This window comes from Alexandromys fortis, unplaced genomic scaffold (genome assembly GCF_014885135.2).
Source record: "Alexandromys fortis isolate MF-2015 unplaced genomic scaffold, M_Fortis_MF-2015_v1.1 scaffold_159, whole genome shotgun sequence".
NCBI lineage: Eukaryota > Metazoa > Chordata > Mammalia > Rodentia > Cricetidae > Alexandromys > Alexandromys fortis.
This window is the reverse complement of record NW_026068031.1, coordinates 2,010,364-2,024,305: the sequence shown is the minus strand read 5'-3', so window position 1 is coordinate 2,024,305 and position 13,942 is coordinate 2,010,364. Positions and strand designations below refer to the sequence as shown.

Genomic DNA, 13,942 nt, shown 5'->3' with positions numbered 1-13,942 from the left:
GCTAAGAGCACTGACTGCTCTTCCAACAGCCACATGGCAGTTCACAATTGTGTAACTCCAGTTCCAGGGGAGCCAACATCCATGGTAAAACACAAATGCACATAAAATAAAAATAATTAAATAAAAGAGGTTATGCTAAGACATCTGGAACAAGGAATGTTTTTTACATGTTATGTCCAATTATGTTACCTAACAACAGATAATGGTGCTTAAACTTAGACAAGAACATCAGCTAGCAGACTGTAAAGAATTGCCTTTTCCAAAATGACTTCAATTCAGGATACTGTGGGAAGAGTAACCAGTTCAATCCTGAACCTATTTGTTCAGGACTGTAGTAAGAGTTTTAAAACTTGAAGTCCTACTCTCTAGTGTTGGGCTACCCAAACTCCTTGTGCTATCAAAACATTTTAAGTTATACAATAACTTAGACTAGTCAGCAAATCATCTAGCTCTACTGATGAGAAAGTCAGGAATCCTAAATCTTCAGGCCTATTGCGAAGTCTGCACTCGGTCAGCAGTGATTAGCTAACAGGGTTACAAAGAACACAAAGAAAATCTTGAGTCTATTAGTGTATGTGCATGCGTGCATGTATAGACGTGCACGCGCACACACACAGGTACTCTCAGAGACCGGAAGAGGGTATCAGATCCTCTGGAGCTGGAGTTAACAGGCAGTTGTGAGCCACCCATGGAGATGCAGGATCCTCTGAAAGAGCAGGAATTGCTCTGAACCCCTAAGCCACCTCTCCAGGTCCCTCATACTCATCTGAGACTTGCCTTTAATGACAAATTTCAATAACAAGTATACACAATTCCCCAAAGCCAGCCTTACAGAACTTAGACTGCCCGTGTCAAGGTTTCCTCCACCCTAGTTATATCTCAGGAAGCTCCACCACTCCCTAGTCACTTCACAGGCCTACTATGGAGTCTGTACTTGGTCAGCACTGGCTTACTAACAGGGTCACAACAGACAGATTCCTGTGTGTGCATGTAGTCTGTGAAGAGTGTGTGTACTGTACCATGTACCCCATCCTATCCTGAACTCAGACCTTTGATGACCTTGTATAATCACTGTCACTAAATACTGAACACTTCCAGAAACTGGCCCAGAAACTAGAAAACTTAATAAAATGTATCCCTTCTTCCTGTAGAAGAGTAAGATCATGACAAATAATGTGGACCATGAGGTCCTCATACCTCAGGAAGCTGAAGAAAGTCTCAGCTGAGGTGATGAGGCCAGTAGGACCTGCATCAACACTCATGTGGTAACAGCCTTATGGGCTGGGGGAGCAGCTCAGTACACTAGGATAAGTTCCCAGCACAAGAAAGTAAAACAAAAGTAGTTTTGGGGCCCCATTCACCCCAAATGAATTCAGTGAATGAAAATGTCCAAAGTAGAACAAAACTGCCCAGGCTCAGCACCTTCCAGAGGCGCATGATGAGGGTGGTGGGGAAGCTTCAGGAGCCCACACGGTACCTGGTTACGGACGGTGCTGTTGGAGTGGCTGTCCTCAGACATCTGTGCATTCTGGAAGTAGGACAAGGGTGCAGGTATGTCTGTCATTGGAGCAACTGTAGAGAAATACCCTTTCAAGGAAAACAGAGCCTCTTGGGATTCTGAAAAGGGAAAAACAAGGCAGAACTTCAAGCTGTTAAGATTACTCACTTGTTTGTAAACACTCTCATGAATTACATTCTGTAAAAACAAACCTTTCTCTCATGTGTTCTCTTCCAGGCCGAGCTGCTTAAGGACCTTGAAGGGCTTCTGTCACGTGTTGACTCCTGGATTAGTATGAAATAGGATTTTACCACGTTACTCATAATTAGTCAAATCCACTCAAACATTTGCAAGTCAGAAGAAATGTGTTAACTTGCTATGTGTGACTTTTAGCTGACAGATTCACTGTGTTAGGGAGAAGTATGGCAATAAGACCACAAGCACTGAGATACTTTTTAACTCCAAACCAAGAAGTCACGTGATTTTAAGAGATGGTCTCGAATTTCTTTTTTTCTTATTGTTGATTTTGCCTTTTTTTTGGGGGGGGGGGCAGGGTTTCTCTGTTTAACACTGGCTGTCCTGGATCGTAGATCAGGCTGGCCTTGAACTCAGAGATCTGCCTATATCTGAGGCTTCTTGGGTGCTGGGATTAAAGGTGTGTATCACCACGGGTTCAAATTTCCTTTCTGTACTGACAACTCTAAACTAAATTTTCCATCTTCATACCATACATGCCTAGCTCTCTCACTTCACAACCCTTCTCTAGCCGTCTCATTTCACCCCACATGGCAGCCATTTATACAAGCAGAAGAAGGGATGGGCGCTGACTTCAGTGGCACAGTGCTTCGAGGCCCTGGGTTAAGAGCTGGGAAACAAACCTGGGTCCTCTCCAAGAGCAGAATGCACCCTTTAACCACTGACCCGTCTCTCTATCCCCAACAAATAGCTTTTCTAAGAGAGGGAGGCTCCTGGGAATGGAACCCAAGGTCTCACTCATGTTAGACAAGCCTTCTACCAACCCACACCCCAGCCTTCTCATGGCAAATTTCTAGTCACTGAAGGATCTCTTTTATGTTTATCTGTCTCCTTCCTTCCATGCAAAATTTAAACAGAAAGTAAAAACATCTAATTAGTTATTCACCTTATCCACTCATTTACGATCAAATCAAATAGCTGGGTGAGGTAACACAATACTTTAATTCCAGCACTCAGGAAGCAAATCTCTCAGAGTTTGATGCCAGCCTAGCCTGTATAATAAGACCCTGTCTCTAAAAAAAAGGGGGGGGGGAATGTACCAAGAAGAAGTCAACTATCTCAACCAAGATCTCATCTGGTAAACAAAGGCATCCAAACCCACATATAGTACACTGTCCTTGCCTAAGGCTTTACAGCAATTCAGACTAGGTTATATTAAACTCATTTTTGGTTTTTTGAGATGAGGTCTCACTATATAGCTCTGGCTATCTTGAAATTCGATCTGCAGACCAGGCTGCCCTCCGCAGGCCTCTGCCCCAGAGTGATGGGATTAAAGGCGTGCACCACCACTCAAGGCTTGTGAAACTCATTTTTACCACTAGCAATACTACTGCTCACAAGTAAACAAGATCCCTAACATCAGCAACTGCTTTTAGTATAAAGTGAAACCTGAGATATTTAAAGTATTTTCCACAGACAGTCCTAGCATTTATTTTTATAAAGGACTGCCCTTTTTACTTGTTTCTTTAATACTTACACAGTCTGTTTAACCATTAGAAGAAGCCATACTGGAGCTCTCGCAGACATATCTTGTAAGAACCATCAATAATAACATAGCCACTACTTCCGCATATTCCCAATGCTATTTTCAAAGTTCTTTTCATAATCATATTCCATTTGATTCTTTGAAAGTCCCCATGGGGGGCTGGAGAGATGGCTCAGTGGTTAAAAGCCCTGGCTGTTCTTCCAGCGGACCCCAGTTCAATTCCCAGCACCCACATGGCGGCTCACAACTGTCTGTAACTCTAGTTCCAGGAGCCTGACACCCTCACACAGACATACATGCAGGCAAAACACCAATACACATAAAATAAAAATAAATAAATGGGGTAGAAAAGTTCCCTGAGGGCACAGAGTTGGTGCGGTGGTTAAGGGGCACATGCTGCTGCTCTTGCAGAGGACTGAGGTTTCTTTCCCTGCTCCCATACAGTGGCTCAAAACCATTCATCACTCCTGTTTCCGGATAGCTGATGTCTTCTTTTGACCTCCACAGACACCAGGCACACAGATATGCACATATTTATACACAGGCAAAACACTTATACACATAAATCTACAAAAATTTCTGAAAATAATAAAAATTCTCATGAAGGGACAGTTCTCTCTTTAATCCTCCACCCTCCACTCCTATTCCAGGGAGCTCTTTCTCTCCCTTTCAAAAAACCTTCCTTGCCTGTCCTTCCAAAAAAGACAAAAACAAAAAAGACAAAAATTGGGCCCAAGACTCTGCATTTACATGTCCCACACAACAAGCACCTCAGTCTACGGCAAAGGGATGGTCACCTAGAGAAATCACAGGCCTCCCCCGAAGCTCTGAAGATCACAGGGCATAAAAGAGCATCCCTGATAGAACTGTCTTCAGAAGGAGCCCCAAAGCAGAAGCAGGCCATGCCACGGCAGGGGAACAGACACACACTGCTGCTACAAAGAAAGGGGTAGGCCAAAACCGAGTTGATTTTGATCCAGAACAGCTGAAGAGAGTGATGGAAAAGGTCAATGATGACCCCATGGTTCAGGCAGCATGGCAGAAGGTACTTGCAAATCTGATAACCTTCTCAGCTGAGAGATGTGAACACCAAAAGCCAGTAGCAGGGAAGGGACCTGCATTGCAAGGGAGAAGGGACGTAGATCTTGGTGCTTTCCACTCTGGACACTGCTGAGAACAGACACACTGAAGCTCTTCACTGCCATCTACTTCCTTTCTATCAGACAAAGCGCCGAAATCAAAGGACCAAAAGTAAAAGAGCAAAACCCCTCACTACCAATCAGATCCTACCTATGGAGCCTGTGCTGCTGACCTAATTATCAGAGTGCCTTACCTGACATGGCCAGCCTGCAAGGACTTTAGTACATTTTCAAGTAAATTTTGAATACAGAAGTACTCAAAGTGGATCCCATACAAATGGCTCAGGAGGTAAGGCCAGGTAATCAGTCTTTTGACTACTATAAAAGGATCCTGTTCCCGTTCATGGACCGTCCCCCCATAGTTCTGTCCACAGTATATTTTCTTTACTAGACCTTCTCATCAATTCTGATCTAGCAAATACTTTACCCTCTGCTTTGGGCTTGTTCCTAGCACAACTCAGGCAGTCAGACAAAGGAAAAAGCGATCATTGTTCTGAAGAGCAACTACAATTTCTATCAGACAAAGACACTAACAAGTGGGACGCAGATCTGCTTCCTAGTATGTGCAGACCCTGGGGCCCATCCCTAGTACTAGGGAAAACAAGGCAGATATACAAAGGGGAAAAGTCCCAGAACTATGAATAACCTCGGAGCTCAGACATGATCCGCAGAAACGTCTATGCAGGGTCTGGGGAGATGGTTCAGGGTGAGAGTGCTTGCTGTGGGATGGCAAGACCCACTTCAGGGCTGGAGAGATGGCTCAGAGGTTAAGAGACTGACTGCTGTTCCGGAGGTCCTGAGTTCAATTCCCAGCAACCACATGATGACACACACCCATCTATAATGAGATCTGGTGCCCAGAACACTATATACATAATAAATAAATTAAAAAAAAAAAGACCTACTTCAGTACTGGGTAGGTGAGTCTGGCAGCTCAGCTCTAATCCCAGCACACAGGAGGCAAAGACTGGACATTCCCAAAGCAAGCTCCCTAGCCAAACTAGCTATATCAGTGAGCTCTGGGTTTGATGGAGACTATGTCTCAGAGAATAAGGTGGAAAGTGATCTAGAAAAGGTCCAGAAATCAGTCTCGGGCATACAACAAAATATGCAAACATCCACATACCACATATGAGGAAAAAAATAAAGTTTCTATCCAACTAGAAACCTCTATAAACTAAAACTTCAAACACATCTCAGGAGCAATGTTTCAAGTTTCAGGATAGGTTCCTAAGAGAAAATCCCACTCAAGGAAGCAGCCACAGGGCTAGAGAGGTAGTGTGTTCCTAGAGTACTTGCCTAGCACAAACCAATTCCTGGGTTCAGTCTCCATACACATAAGCCAGATATGGGTTTGAACATTTCTAATTCCAATACTTAGAAGAATGCAGGCAGGAGAATCAGAAGTTCAGGAGTCAGGGAAATGCCATATAGCTTGCCCAAGGAGAAAAATGCTGGAACGTTACTGTTCCAGCCACAGCCTCGTGGTGATACAAAGATTAATAGAAATGGGTTAATTTAAGATGTAAGAGCTAGCAAAAAATACACCTGAGCCATAGGCCAAAGAGTGTTGTAATTAATATAGTTTCTGTGTGATCATTTAGGTCTGGGTGGCCGGGAAACAAAGGTGCAGTATCCGCATACATCTTGCCATGGCCTAAAGTGAGGGTCTTGTTTCTTAACGGGGAGGGAGGGTTCAGTCTACACACATACATAATCTAAGCAAAAGCTTATTTAGCAATGTATATACTCTAAAGAGAGACCCAAGTAGGCTACAAGAAAATGCACAAGGAGCAGAACGTGAGTGGGTTCTGAGCTACAGATTTTATGATGCATATTTGAGGTGGATGGCATATTCAAGGTAAGGTGGCCTTTTTAACCTCATAAAGTGATATCTGACCCCAAGGGGACAAGAATTATCAAGAGCAATCTTTTTGTTGTTATTATCACATATCTACCTCCTTTTTGAGACTGATGGACGTCCTGTGAGCCCAAGGCTGGCTGTTAAAAAAAATTAAAGCTTTCTCACAAAAGTTGGGGCCAGAGTTTCACAACTGACCAACAGGCTGCACAAACGGGCACTTTGGCTGTTCCCCCCGCAATCCCCCCCCACATACACACTTTCCCCACTCTATCTTCTACTTGTCATTTTGACAGCTGCTCCTTGATAGGCAGCCCAAACGCTGACTCCTGTTTTGATTTGTTTATTTTGGTTGGTGGGAACCCCTTGGTTGGTTGGTTGTCTGGGACAGGGTTTCACTATGTAGCCTGCCTCCTGGCCTGTACTCAGCTATGTGGATCAGGCTGACCTCAAACTCCTGGGTGCTGGGATTAAGGCATACCCTGTCATTTACATATTTATTTAAACAGGGTCTTGCTCAAAATGCTTGACCTTGAGGTCCTCCTGCTTCCAACTCCCATGTGCTAGGATTACAAGTGTTTACTATCAAACCTGGTTCTACTTGAGTTTCTGAAGGCTCACATTCAATAATAAATGTAACCAAATTCTAAACTGTATTCTATAACTGAAATAAAAATCCCTTAATTTAGGAATAGCCAAGACAGACTCTTAATTTTTAAGGTACAGAGAGAAAATCATTTCCCCCGCCCTCCAAGAGATCTGAAAGAGACAGAACTAAAAAGAGCAAGGGTGGTGATGCATCTTATTGAGTGTGTGTTTTTCCCTCTTCCCATCCCACTCCACCTCTGAGAACCATCTGTGGTAGATAAAATTATTATTCAGTAAATATTCTCTCTTCCCCCAGTCCCCAAGAGAAGAATGGTTAGCCTTCATGTCTTCTGGTTCAGGATTCTCAGATTCAACCAACTAAAGACTGAAAATATGTGGCATGTAGTTTTCTTTGCTCTTCCTTAACCAACACAGTGTAACAATTATGTGTTATTAGATATTCTAATGGGGAAATAATTTAAAGTATACGAGAGGATTTATGTGTATAGATTATAAGTAACAAATGTATTTTTGTTCAGATTTTTTTCTTCAGTGCTAGGGATCCAGTGTAGGTCTCTGTACATGACTACATTCTCGCCCCAAATACCCAGTTCTTGCCCCAGTTTTATATAAGGACTGAACTGGAGCATCCTTAAATTTTGGAATCTAGTGGTCCTGGAACCAATGTCTCTTTGGCCTCATGATGGGTGAAGTTCATTATCTACCTTCTAAGCCGTTAGGTGAAATCCTATGTGTCTTTGTCAATATAATCTTAGTTGACTGACACTGGCAAAAATGTGAGCTACGCTTGTGCAGTTGGCCCCTGCCTTTTATACATTCGACACTGCCTTGAGAGAGACACTAGCATGGATTGGTACTCCTTGCCCTCCCCACCTAGGCCCCATAAGAAGATGCTCAAATCAAAGAAGCTGCCCCACACTTCCACCTTGAAGCAGAGCCTTAAGGAGATCTATGTGCTCTGGGCTGTTAGCTCTGAAGGAGGGCTGCTATGGACACGGCCTGCTGCAGCTTGTTTTAAAAGTGGTAATGTTGGCTGGCTCAGAAGATGCAATGAAGATGAGCTAAAATCAGCTGAGGATTTCTTGGTCAAACCTTCAGGATTAAACGTATTAGAATATAGCTGTTTTCTGGATTTTGTAAAGGCAATGTGATACAAATATATGCTTGATAGTACTTCCAAAAGCCTTGGAATCACAGAAGTCAAATCTAGGTCTACAGTGAAACCAACATACAGTCTCAAAGTGTATAAGGCAGTATATAGAATCTGGGCAGATGGCTCAGTGGGTAAAAGCATTTACTGTGAAAATAAGAGGACTGGGGCTCAAATTCCTAGTACCACAGAAAAGCCAGGCAAAGCTATTATGCCTGTAATCCCAGCACTGGGGGTAGAGACGAGGATCCCAGGAGATTGATGGCCGCCAGCCCTCTAGCTGAAATACCTTCAGGTGCAGTAAAGGAACCCTGGCTTACAAAATAAGGTACAGGGCTAATGAGCACTTGCTGCATATATCTGAAAACCTTAATTCCATGCTCAGAACCCACATAATGTAAACAAGAATGATTCCTTTGTATCACAGCATTAGGATCCCCATTATGGATACACACACATAATTAAGTTTTCAAAAACTAAACTGGATGTGGGGAAGCATTCCTTTAGTTCCAGCAGATCTAAAACTTGTGAGCTTGAGGCCAGCCTGGTCTAGATAGTGAGTTCCAGGATACCCAGAGCTATATAGAATGACCCTTGTTCAAAAAAACAAAACAAAACAATTAAGTTAAAAAAAAAATAAGGGGCTATGGAGATGGCTCAGGAAGTAAAGGTACTTGCCCCACAAGCTTAGAGACTTGTACCAGTACCAACTTAAAGATGGAAGGAGAACTCATTTCAAACTTCTGCACATACACCATGCCACCACCATCACCACCATCCCCCAACCCTGCATACAAAAACATAATAAAATATAACGTTGTTTTTTTTAAAATAAGGTGCTAATAATAGAGAAAAACATCCAATGTCCTTCTCTGGCCTCTGCATTTGCAAGCATGGATGCATGCACCCACATATATAGACAAAGACTCTGTAGCTTTGCATATAAAGTACACGTGTGCACATATACACACACCCACACAATGAGAGTCTACAAAGTTTTCTCACACACACTGTACTATAGTCCTATCTACCTACACAGCCTATAAGTAGACTACAGACTCTAATAGGTTCAGATCACATAGGACTCATCTCATCTCATTCACTCACTGTCTCTCTCTCATCAAGGCTGGCCTTGGTTTTCTTGCTCAGCCTTCCAACTAACTGGGACTCCAAACGCATGCCACCATATCTGGCAACTAGAAAGACTCTTTCCCCCAATGTTATTTTAATATTTTTATTTTCTATTCTTTTACATTTTAATAACTCTGTAATGAAGTTATGATTATTGTGAGTCACTGTCTCAACCTTCTGTGGAAATGGATAGAATACAACTAATTTTTCATTAAAGATGATTATTTACATCTAATTAGCTTGTAAGCTTCTGATATTTATCATTGCCTAAATTCTTCTGCTTTTACTCAACTTAAACCAGGAACTGGGCAAGGCATTATGAAAAACCAAACAAGAATTCTTCCAGCATCAAAGAGGAACTCGGTTTCTTTTACACAACAAAACATTGTGACATGTGCCTGGGATACTTTAGAAATCAGATATTGGTGTTTTTTTTTTTATTTTCAGTTAAGATCTAGCAGAGAAGACAAGTTCATCTTTATAATGATTACATGCTAAAATATAACTGCTAGCTATACTGGTTATCAAATCATTAAAACGAATTTCACCTGCTTCCTGTAACCTTTACAAACATGTCTGTTGGCACACTTGAAACTACTATCTATGGTTCACCTTCCTCTTTCAGCGGCACAATGCGACTCCGATTTTCAGATACTTCTACAACACCCTTTCATTCCAAGTCGCTGACAAAGCTTTCTCAACCTCAAGCCACCCTGCCTTCTGGCTTCTGTGACACTGCACTATTGTGGCTCTACACTCATCCTCAGCTGCCTCCTTACCCTCCTTCCACCTGGCTCTTTGTGAGCTCCTGTCACCCAGTTAGCTACTCAAACATCAAGCAGCAAATCTACCTAAGTGACCCATGCCTACAGTTCTAACCTCAGGCCATCTTCACCCGCTGACATTTCAAAAGTGGTATTTTCAAACCACTTCCTAACTTCCTCATTTCTCTCTCATTCTTGAACTCAGTCTCATACTTTGGCTGAGCCGATCGCTTGTCCTGCTAACGTTTCTCCCGTAGACATTCCCGTTACTGTAACTCTCATCTCTCCTAATTACATAAAAGTCACCTAAATTCTCTTATGCACTCCAGTCTCACTACCAGACAGATGTGCCTGTAGCAACCTCTGTCCACCGCAGTGTCACATCTGAAAACGTGAAAAGGAAGAAAAGGAAGCACTAAAGACGCCTACAAGAGTCGGGCATGAACATGCACCTTAACAGCTCTGATGAAGGAACAAGCACCGGCGATACGACTCTCTACCTGGCAATGGAGACACTGAGAAGTTAGCCCTGGGTGCCACTCACTTCTGAACTAGGACACACTGGAGACACGAGACTGGGAGTCTCACCAGTTGCTCAAGCCGACCCAGCCTAGGGCGCTTCCTCTACCTCCGGCTCCACTCCCGTACAGCCGGCCACCCCCGACGGCAGCCACCTGCTCCGGGACGCCCGGGAAAGCCAGCACTTCCGGACCAACGCTCGGAGGGGGTCACTCTTAGCCTGGCCGGGCCCCGACAAACTGGCCGACCTCGTTTCCCGTGCGGGGTTCCTCGGTCTCCGCCCGGCTGGACCCCGCCCCTCATCCTCGAGGACGCCCGCTGCGGGGCCCGTAGAGGCTCAGGCCCTCGGCCCTCGGCAAGAACGAGCGATCGCAGCTGGCAGACACCGTCCGTCCGGCACAACCCGGAAACTCACCTTCTCTCTCCGCGCCCAGGTGGCCGGCTCGCACCGGAGGTTTCGGTCTCTGCTACTGCTGTTTTGTTTCCGACGAGAACTCTCGGCTGGCAGAGCAGGTCGTCCTAGGCCCCGCCCTAAAGGCCTCGTCAGTGTCGTCATTTCCGGCCTCCACACGGTTGGCTACAAGCACCGACAGTGAACGGGACTTCCGGTGGCGCGCGCAGACTGTGAGGGCTGGGGCTGCAGCTGTCTTGGCTCATTTTAAGCTAGGATGCTGTGGGTCTAAATAAGATGCTGGGCGATCTGAGGCAGCTGTAGGGCTTAAGACTGATCTAGTGTTCTCCCATGCTAAAAGCGAAGGCATTTTCCCCCTGTTTTTTGGTTGGATTCTGAGATTCGTGTGTTCCTTGCCGGTATCAAACACACCCTATACACAAATACGGCTAGGCAGTGGTTGCCCGGGCCTTTAAACCCAGCACTCGGGAGGCAGAGGCAGGCGGATCTCCGTGAGTTCCAAGCCAAACTGCTACAAGAGCTAGTTCCAGGACAGGCACTAAAAACTAGATTCCCAGTCTAGAACATCCCACACACACACCAAAAAAAAAGAAAACCTATTCTGTATACACCGTACGCATTTGCACATCATCCTCCGTTTTGTGATAACATTTAAAACCGAATACTTCCACTTCCCATTTCTTCGCATTATTTGTACAGTTGCTCAAAATGGATATAATTAATTGTTCGTGCTCTCAATAAACTAAAGCGATTGGTGGGTAAAAAGAATCTGAGAAACTACACTAACATTCTAGGCTCCAACTCTGAAAAGGTCTTCCAAGATGCAAGCATCTGGAGAGCAGAAAATGTTTCCTGCTTTGATTTTGCATCCATAAGCTTTTATGTAATTATAAGACGATTGTTAAGTTATGTCTGTCATCCAACTCAGGAGTTGAGGGCAGGTCAGTAAGCTGAGGTCAAACTGGCTTCTTAACAAATCACAGGGCAAACTGGGCTACACAGAGTCTAATTGTTTTATTTCCCAGATGCCTCGTTCTAATACCAGAGCAACCATCTCTATTTTCTCCCAACACTCCCAACCCTGCTTCAATACAGATTTCATATATTTTCATGTGTAAAATTTTCATATTTATCTTTCACACCAGCAGAATGGCAGCTGGGAGGAGACATACCATACATACTTCATACCATAAATTTCTTACCCTTAGTCTTTCCCCCAATAAAGTACATTTATATGGGAGGAATACAGAAAATAGTGGAGATCACACAGCAAGCACAATACAAGCGCTAAACAAAGACAGGCTAAAACGCGTTCATTATCCTAACTGCAACCTTTGGTAGAGCCAACCTCAACATAACATTTTGTTCATGGAGAATTGGTATATAGAAATAAAGAAAATATTATAGTTCACCCATGTTATAAAACTCGCATGAGTTATGTGCAAAGCCCAGTGTGGTGGTACACACTGTCAATCCCAGGAGGGCAGAGGCAGGTGAGTTTGAGAGACCAGGTCTACAGAGAAAAGAGAAACCTTGTCTGGGGGTTGGGCAGTCGGAGAAGACACACAAACTGGACTACAGACCCTTTTCCTGTTTTCTATATTCCTTTCTAGGAATATGAACACCCATGATTCATTATCCAAGAGACAGTGCGAAGACAGACATTAGGGGAGCACAAAGGTGATTAAACATTGACACCTGTGAATACCAGGTGGACTGCAAATGTTTAGAGTCAAAATAAGCTATCATATCCCAATCATGCTGCCACGAGGCATCAGTGGAAATAGTGAGAATTACACACACTTCCAACAGGATGAATGAGACATTTGGAAGGTACATAGTAAATAATTTCTTAGAATTACTAATGAAAAGGAGATGGAACCTAAGTTAATTCTTTTGTGTTTTGTTCTTGAAACTAAGAGAAGAAAATGAAATAAGCTGGTTTGTGGTGGAACATGCCTTGGGAACTGATGCAGTATTGAAGACTTCAAGGTGAGCCTGTCTTAACAAAATTATTACCAAGAAAGAAAATTACTTGAACAAGGCTCAAGAAGCTGTAGGGATGGCCAGAAAAGAGATCTTCTAGGTAACTCACATGGAGTTATTACAACAGGCAGGACTTAAGTTTGCTACATTCATGAACTAGATAACTAGAAATTCAAGAAACAATGCCCACCAATACTTTTTCTAACAATCTTTGATAGGGTTGAGGGTTATTTGCTGCATGTGGTGGACTTGTGGGTAAGTAGGCAAGAAGTCATTCAGTATTTTTCATTGAACCATAACATTGAGTCTAGAAACACTGAAAGCTAACCTAAGAATTATCAGCACCAAGAGTACTCAGTCTCTGCAATAGGGCATTTCTTTTCCCCAGTATTCAGAATGTGGCGACAGGACAGTGCTATGAACAACAAAATGCGGTGAGACAATCCAATAGTGACTACCTAGTGAAGAGAGAAGCCTGAACCTGAAAGTGCCTCTTAATCAGGGCCTCGTCAATGAGGCCAGGTATATTACCATGCATCCAAGATATATACTTAACAGTTGCATATGATCATTATTTGCTTTTACTCACATACATTAACACTACCATAATTCCTACAGAAATATTGAATTGCCTTTCAATCAAGTTTGCCCATACTTTAGATTCTTGCCTAGAAATAAACTCATCTGAAAGTTTAGTATGTTTTCTCACTAATTACTTCAATCTCTAACTGAATGCGGATCTATCAACACTAGAACACTAAAGGCAGAAACGAAACCCTCAGCTGTTGGAATCTAGTTTTCCTTTTTGTTATCAAACAGAAATGGAATATTGTTTGACTTGGTTTCTTGGTAAATTGAGGACAATATGGATTACACAAATGGGCCTAGACCAAATCTAGATAACGACAGGGAGAGACAGAGGGAAGAAGGGGATGTGGAAGAAGAAAGGACTTCAATAAAATCAATCCCAATTAAAAAGTACACACTTTAAAAAAAAAAAAAAAAGTCAGGCAGTGGTGGAGCCTGTTTAATCCCAGCATTCAGGAAGCAGAGAAGTTCAAGGTCAGCCTGGTCTAGAGTTTGAAGACAGCTATTACACAGAGAGATCCTGTCTCGGAAAACAAAAAGTACA

At 43.3% G+C, this 13,942-nt stretch overlaps 1 protein-coding gene across 2 annotated transcripts in view; it reads right to left on the bottom strand.

The window, feature by feature from the left end:
• The window catches only part of Psen1 (presenilin 1), a 54,828-nt gene extending 43,872 nt beyond the window's left edge, over positions 1 to 10,956 (bottom strand). The window contains exons 1-3 of one of the 2 annotated variants that reach the window (XM_050164546.1): positions 10,828 to 10,956; positions 1,711 to 1,782; positions 1,478 to 1,617 (exon numbers count right to left, since the gene is read on the bottom strand). In XM_050164546.1, the coding sequence (XP_050020503.1) occupies positions 1,478 to 1,564 (87 nt within the window). In that variant the 5' untranslated portion in view covers positions 1,565 to 1,617; positions 1,711 to 1,782; positions 10,828 to 10,956. Of the gene's footprint in view, positions 1 to 1,477; positions 1,618 to 1,710; positions 1,783 to 10,481; positions 10,766 to 10,827 lie in introns of those variants that run through there. The other variant, XM_050164547.1, reaches the window with a different exon arrangement.
• Between the last annotated feature and the right edge of the window lie 2,986 nt (positions 10,957 to 13,942).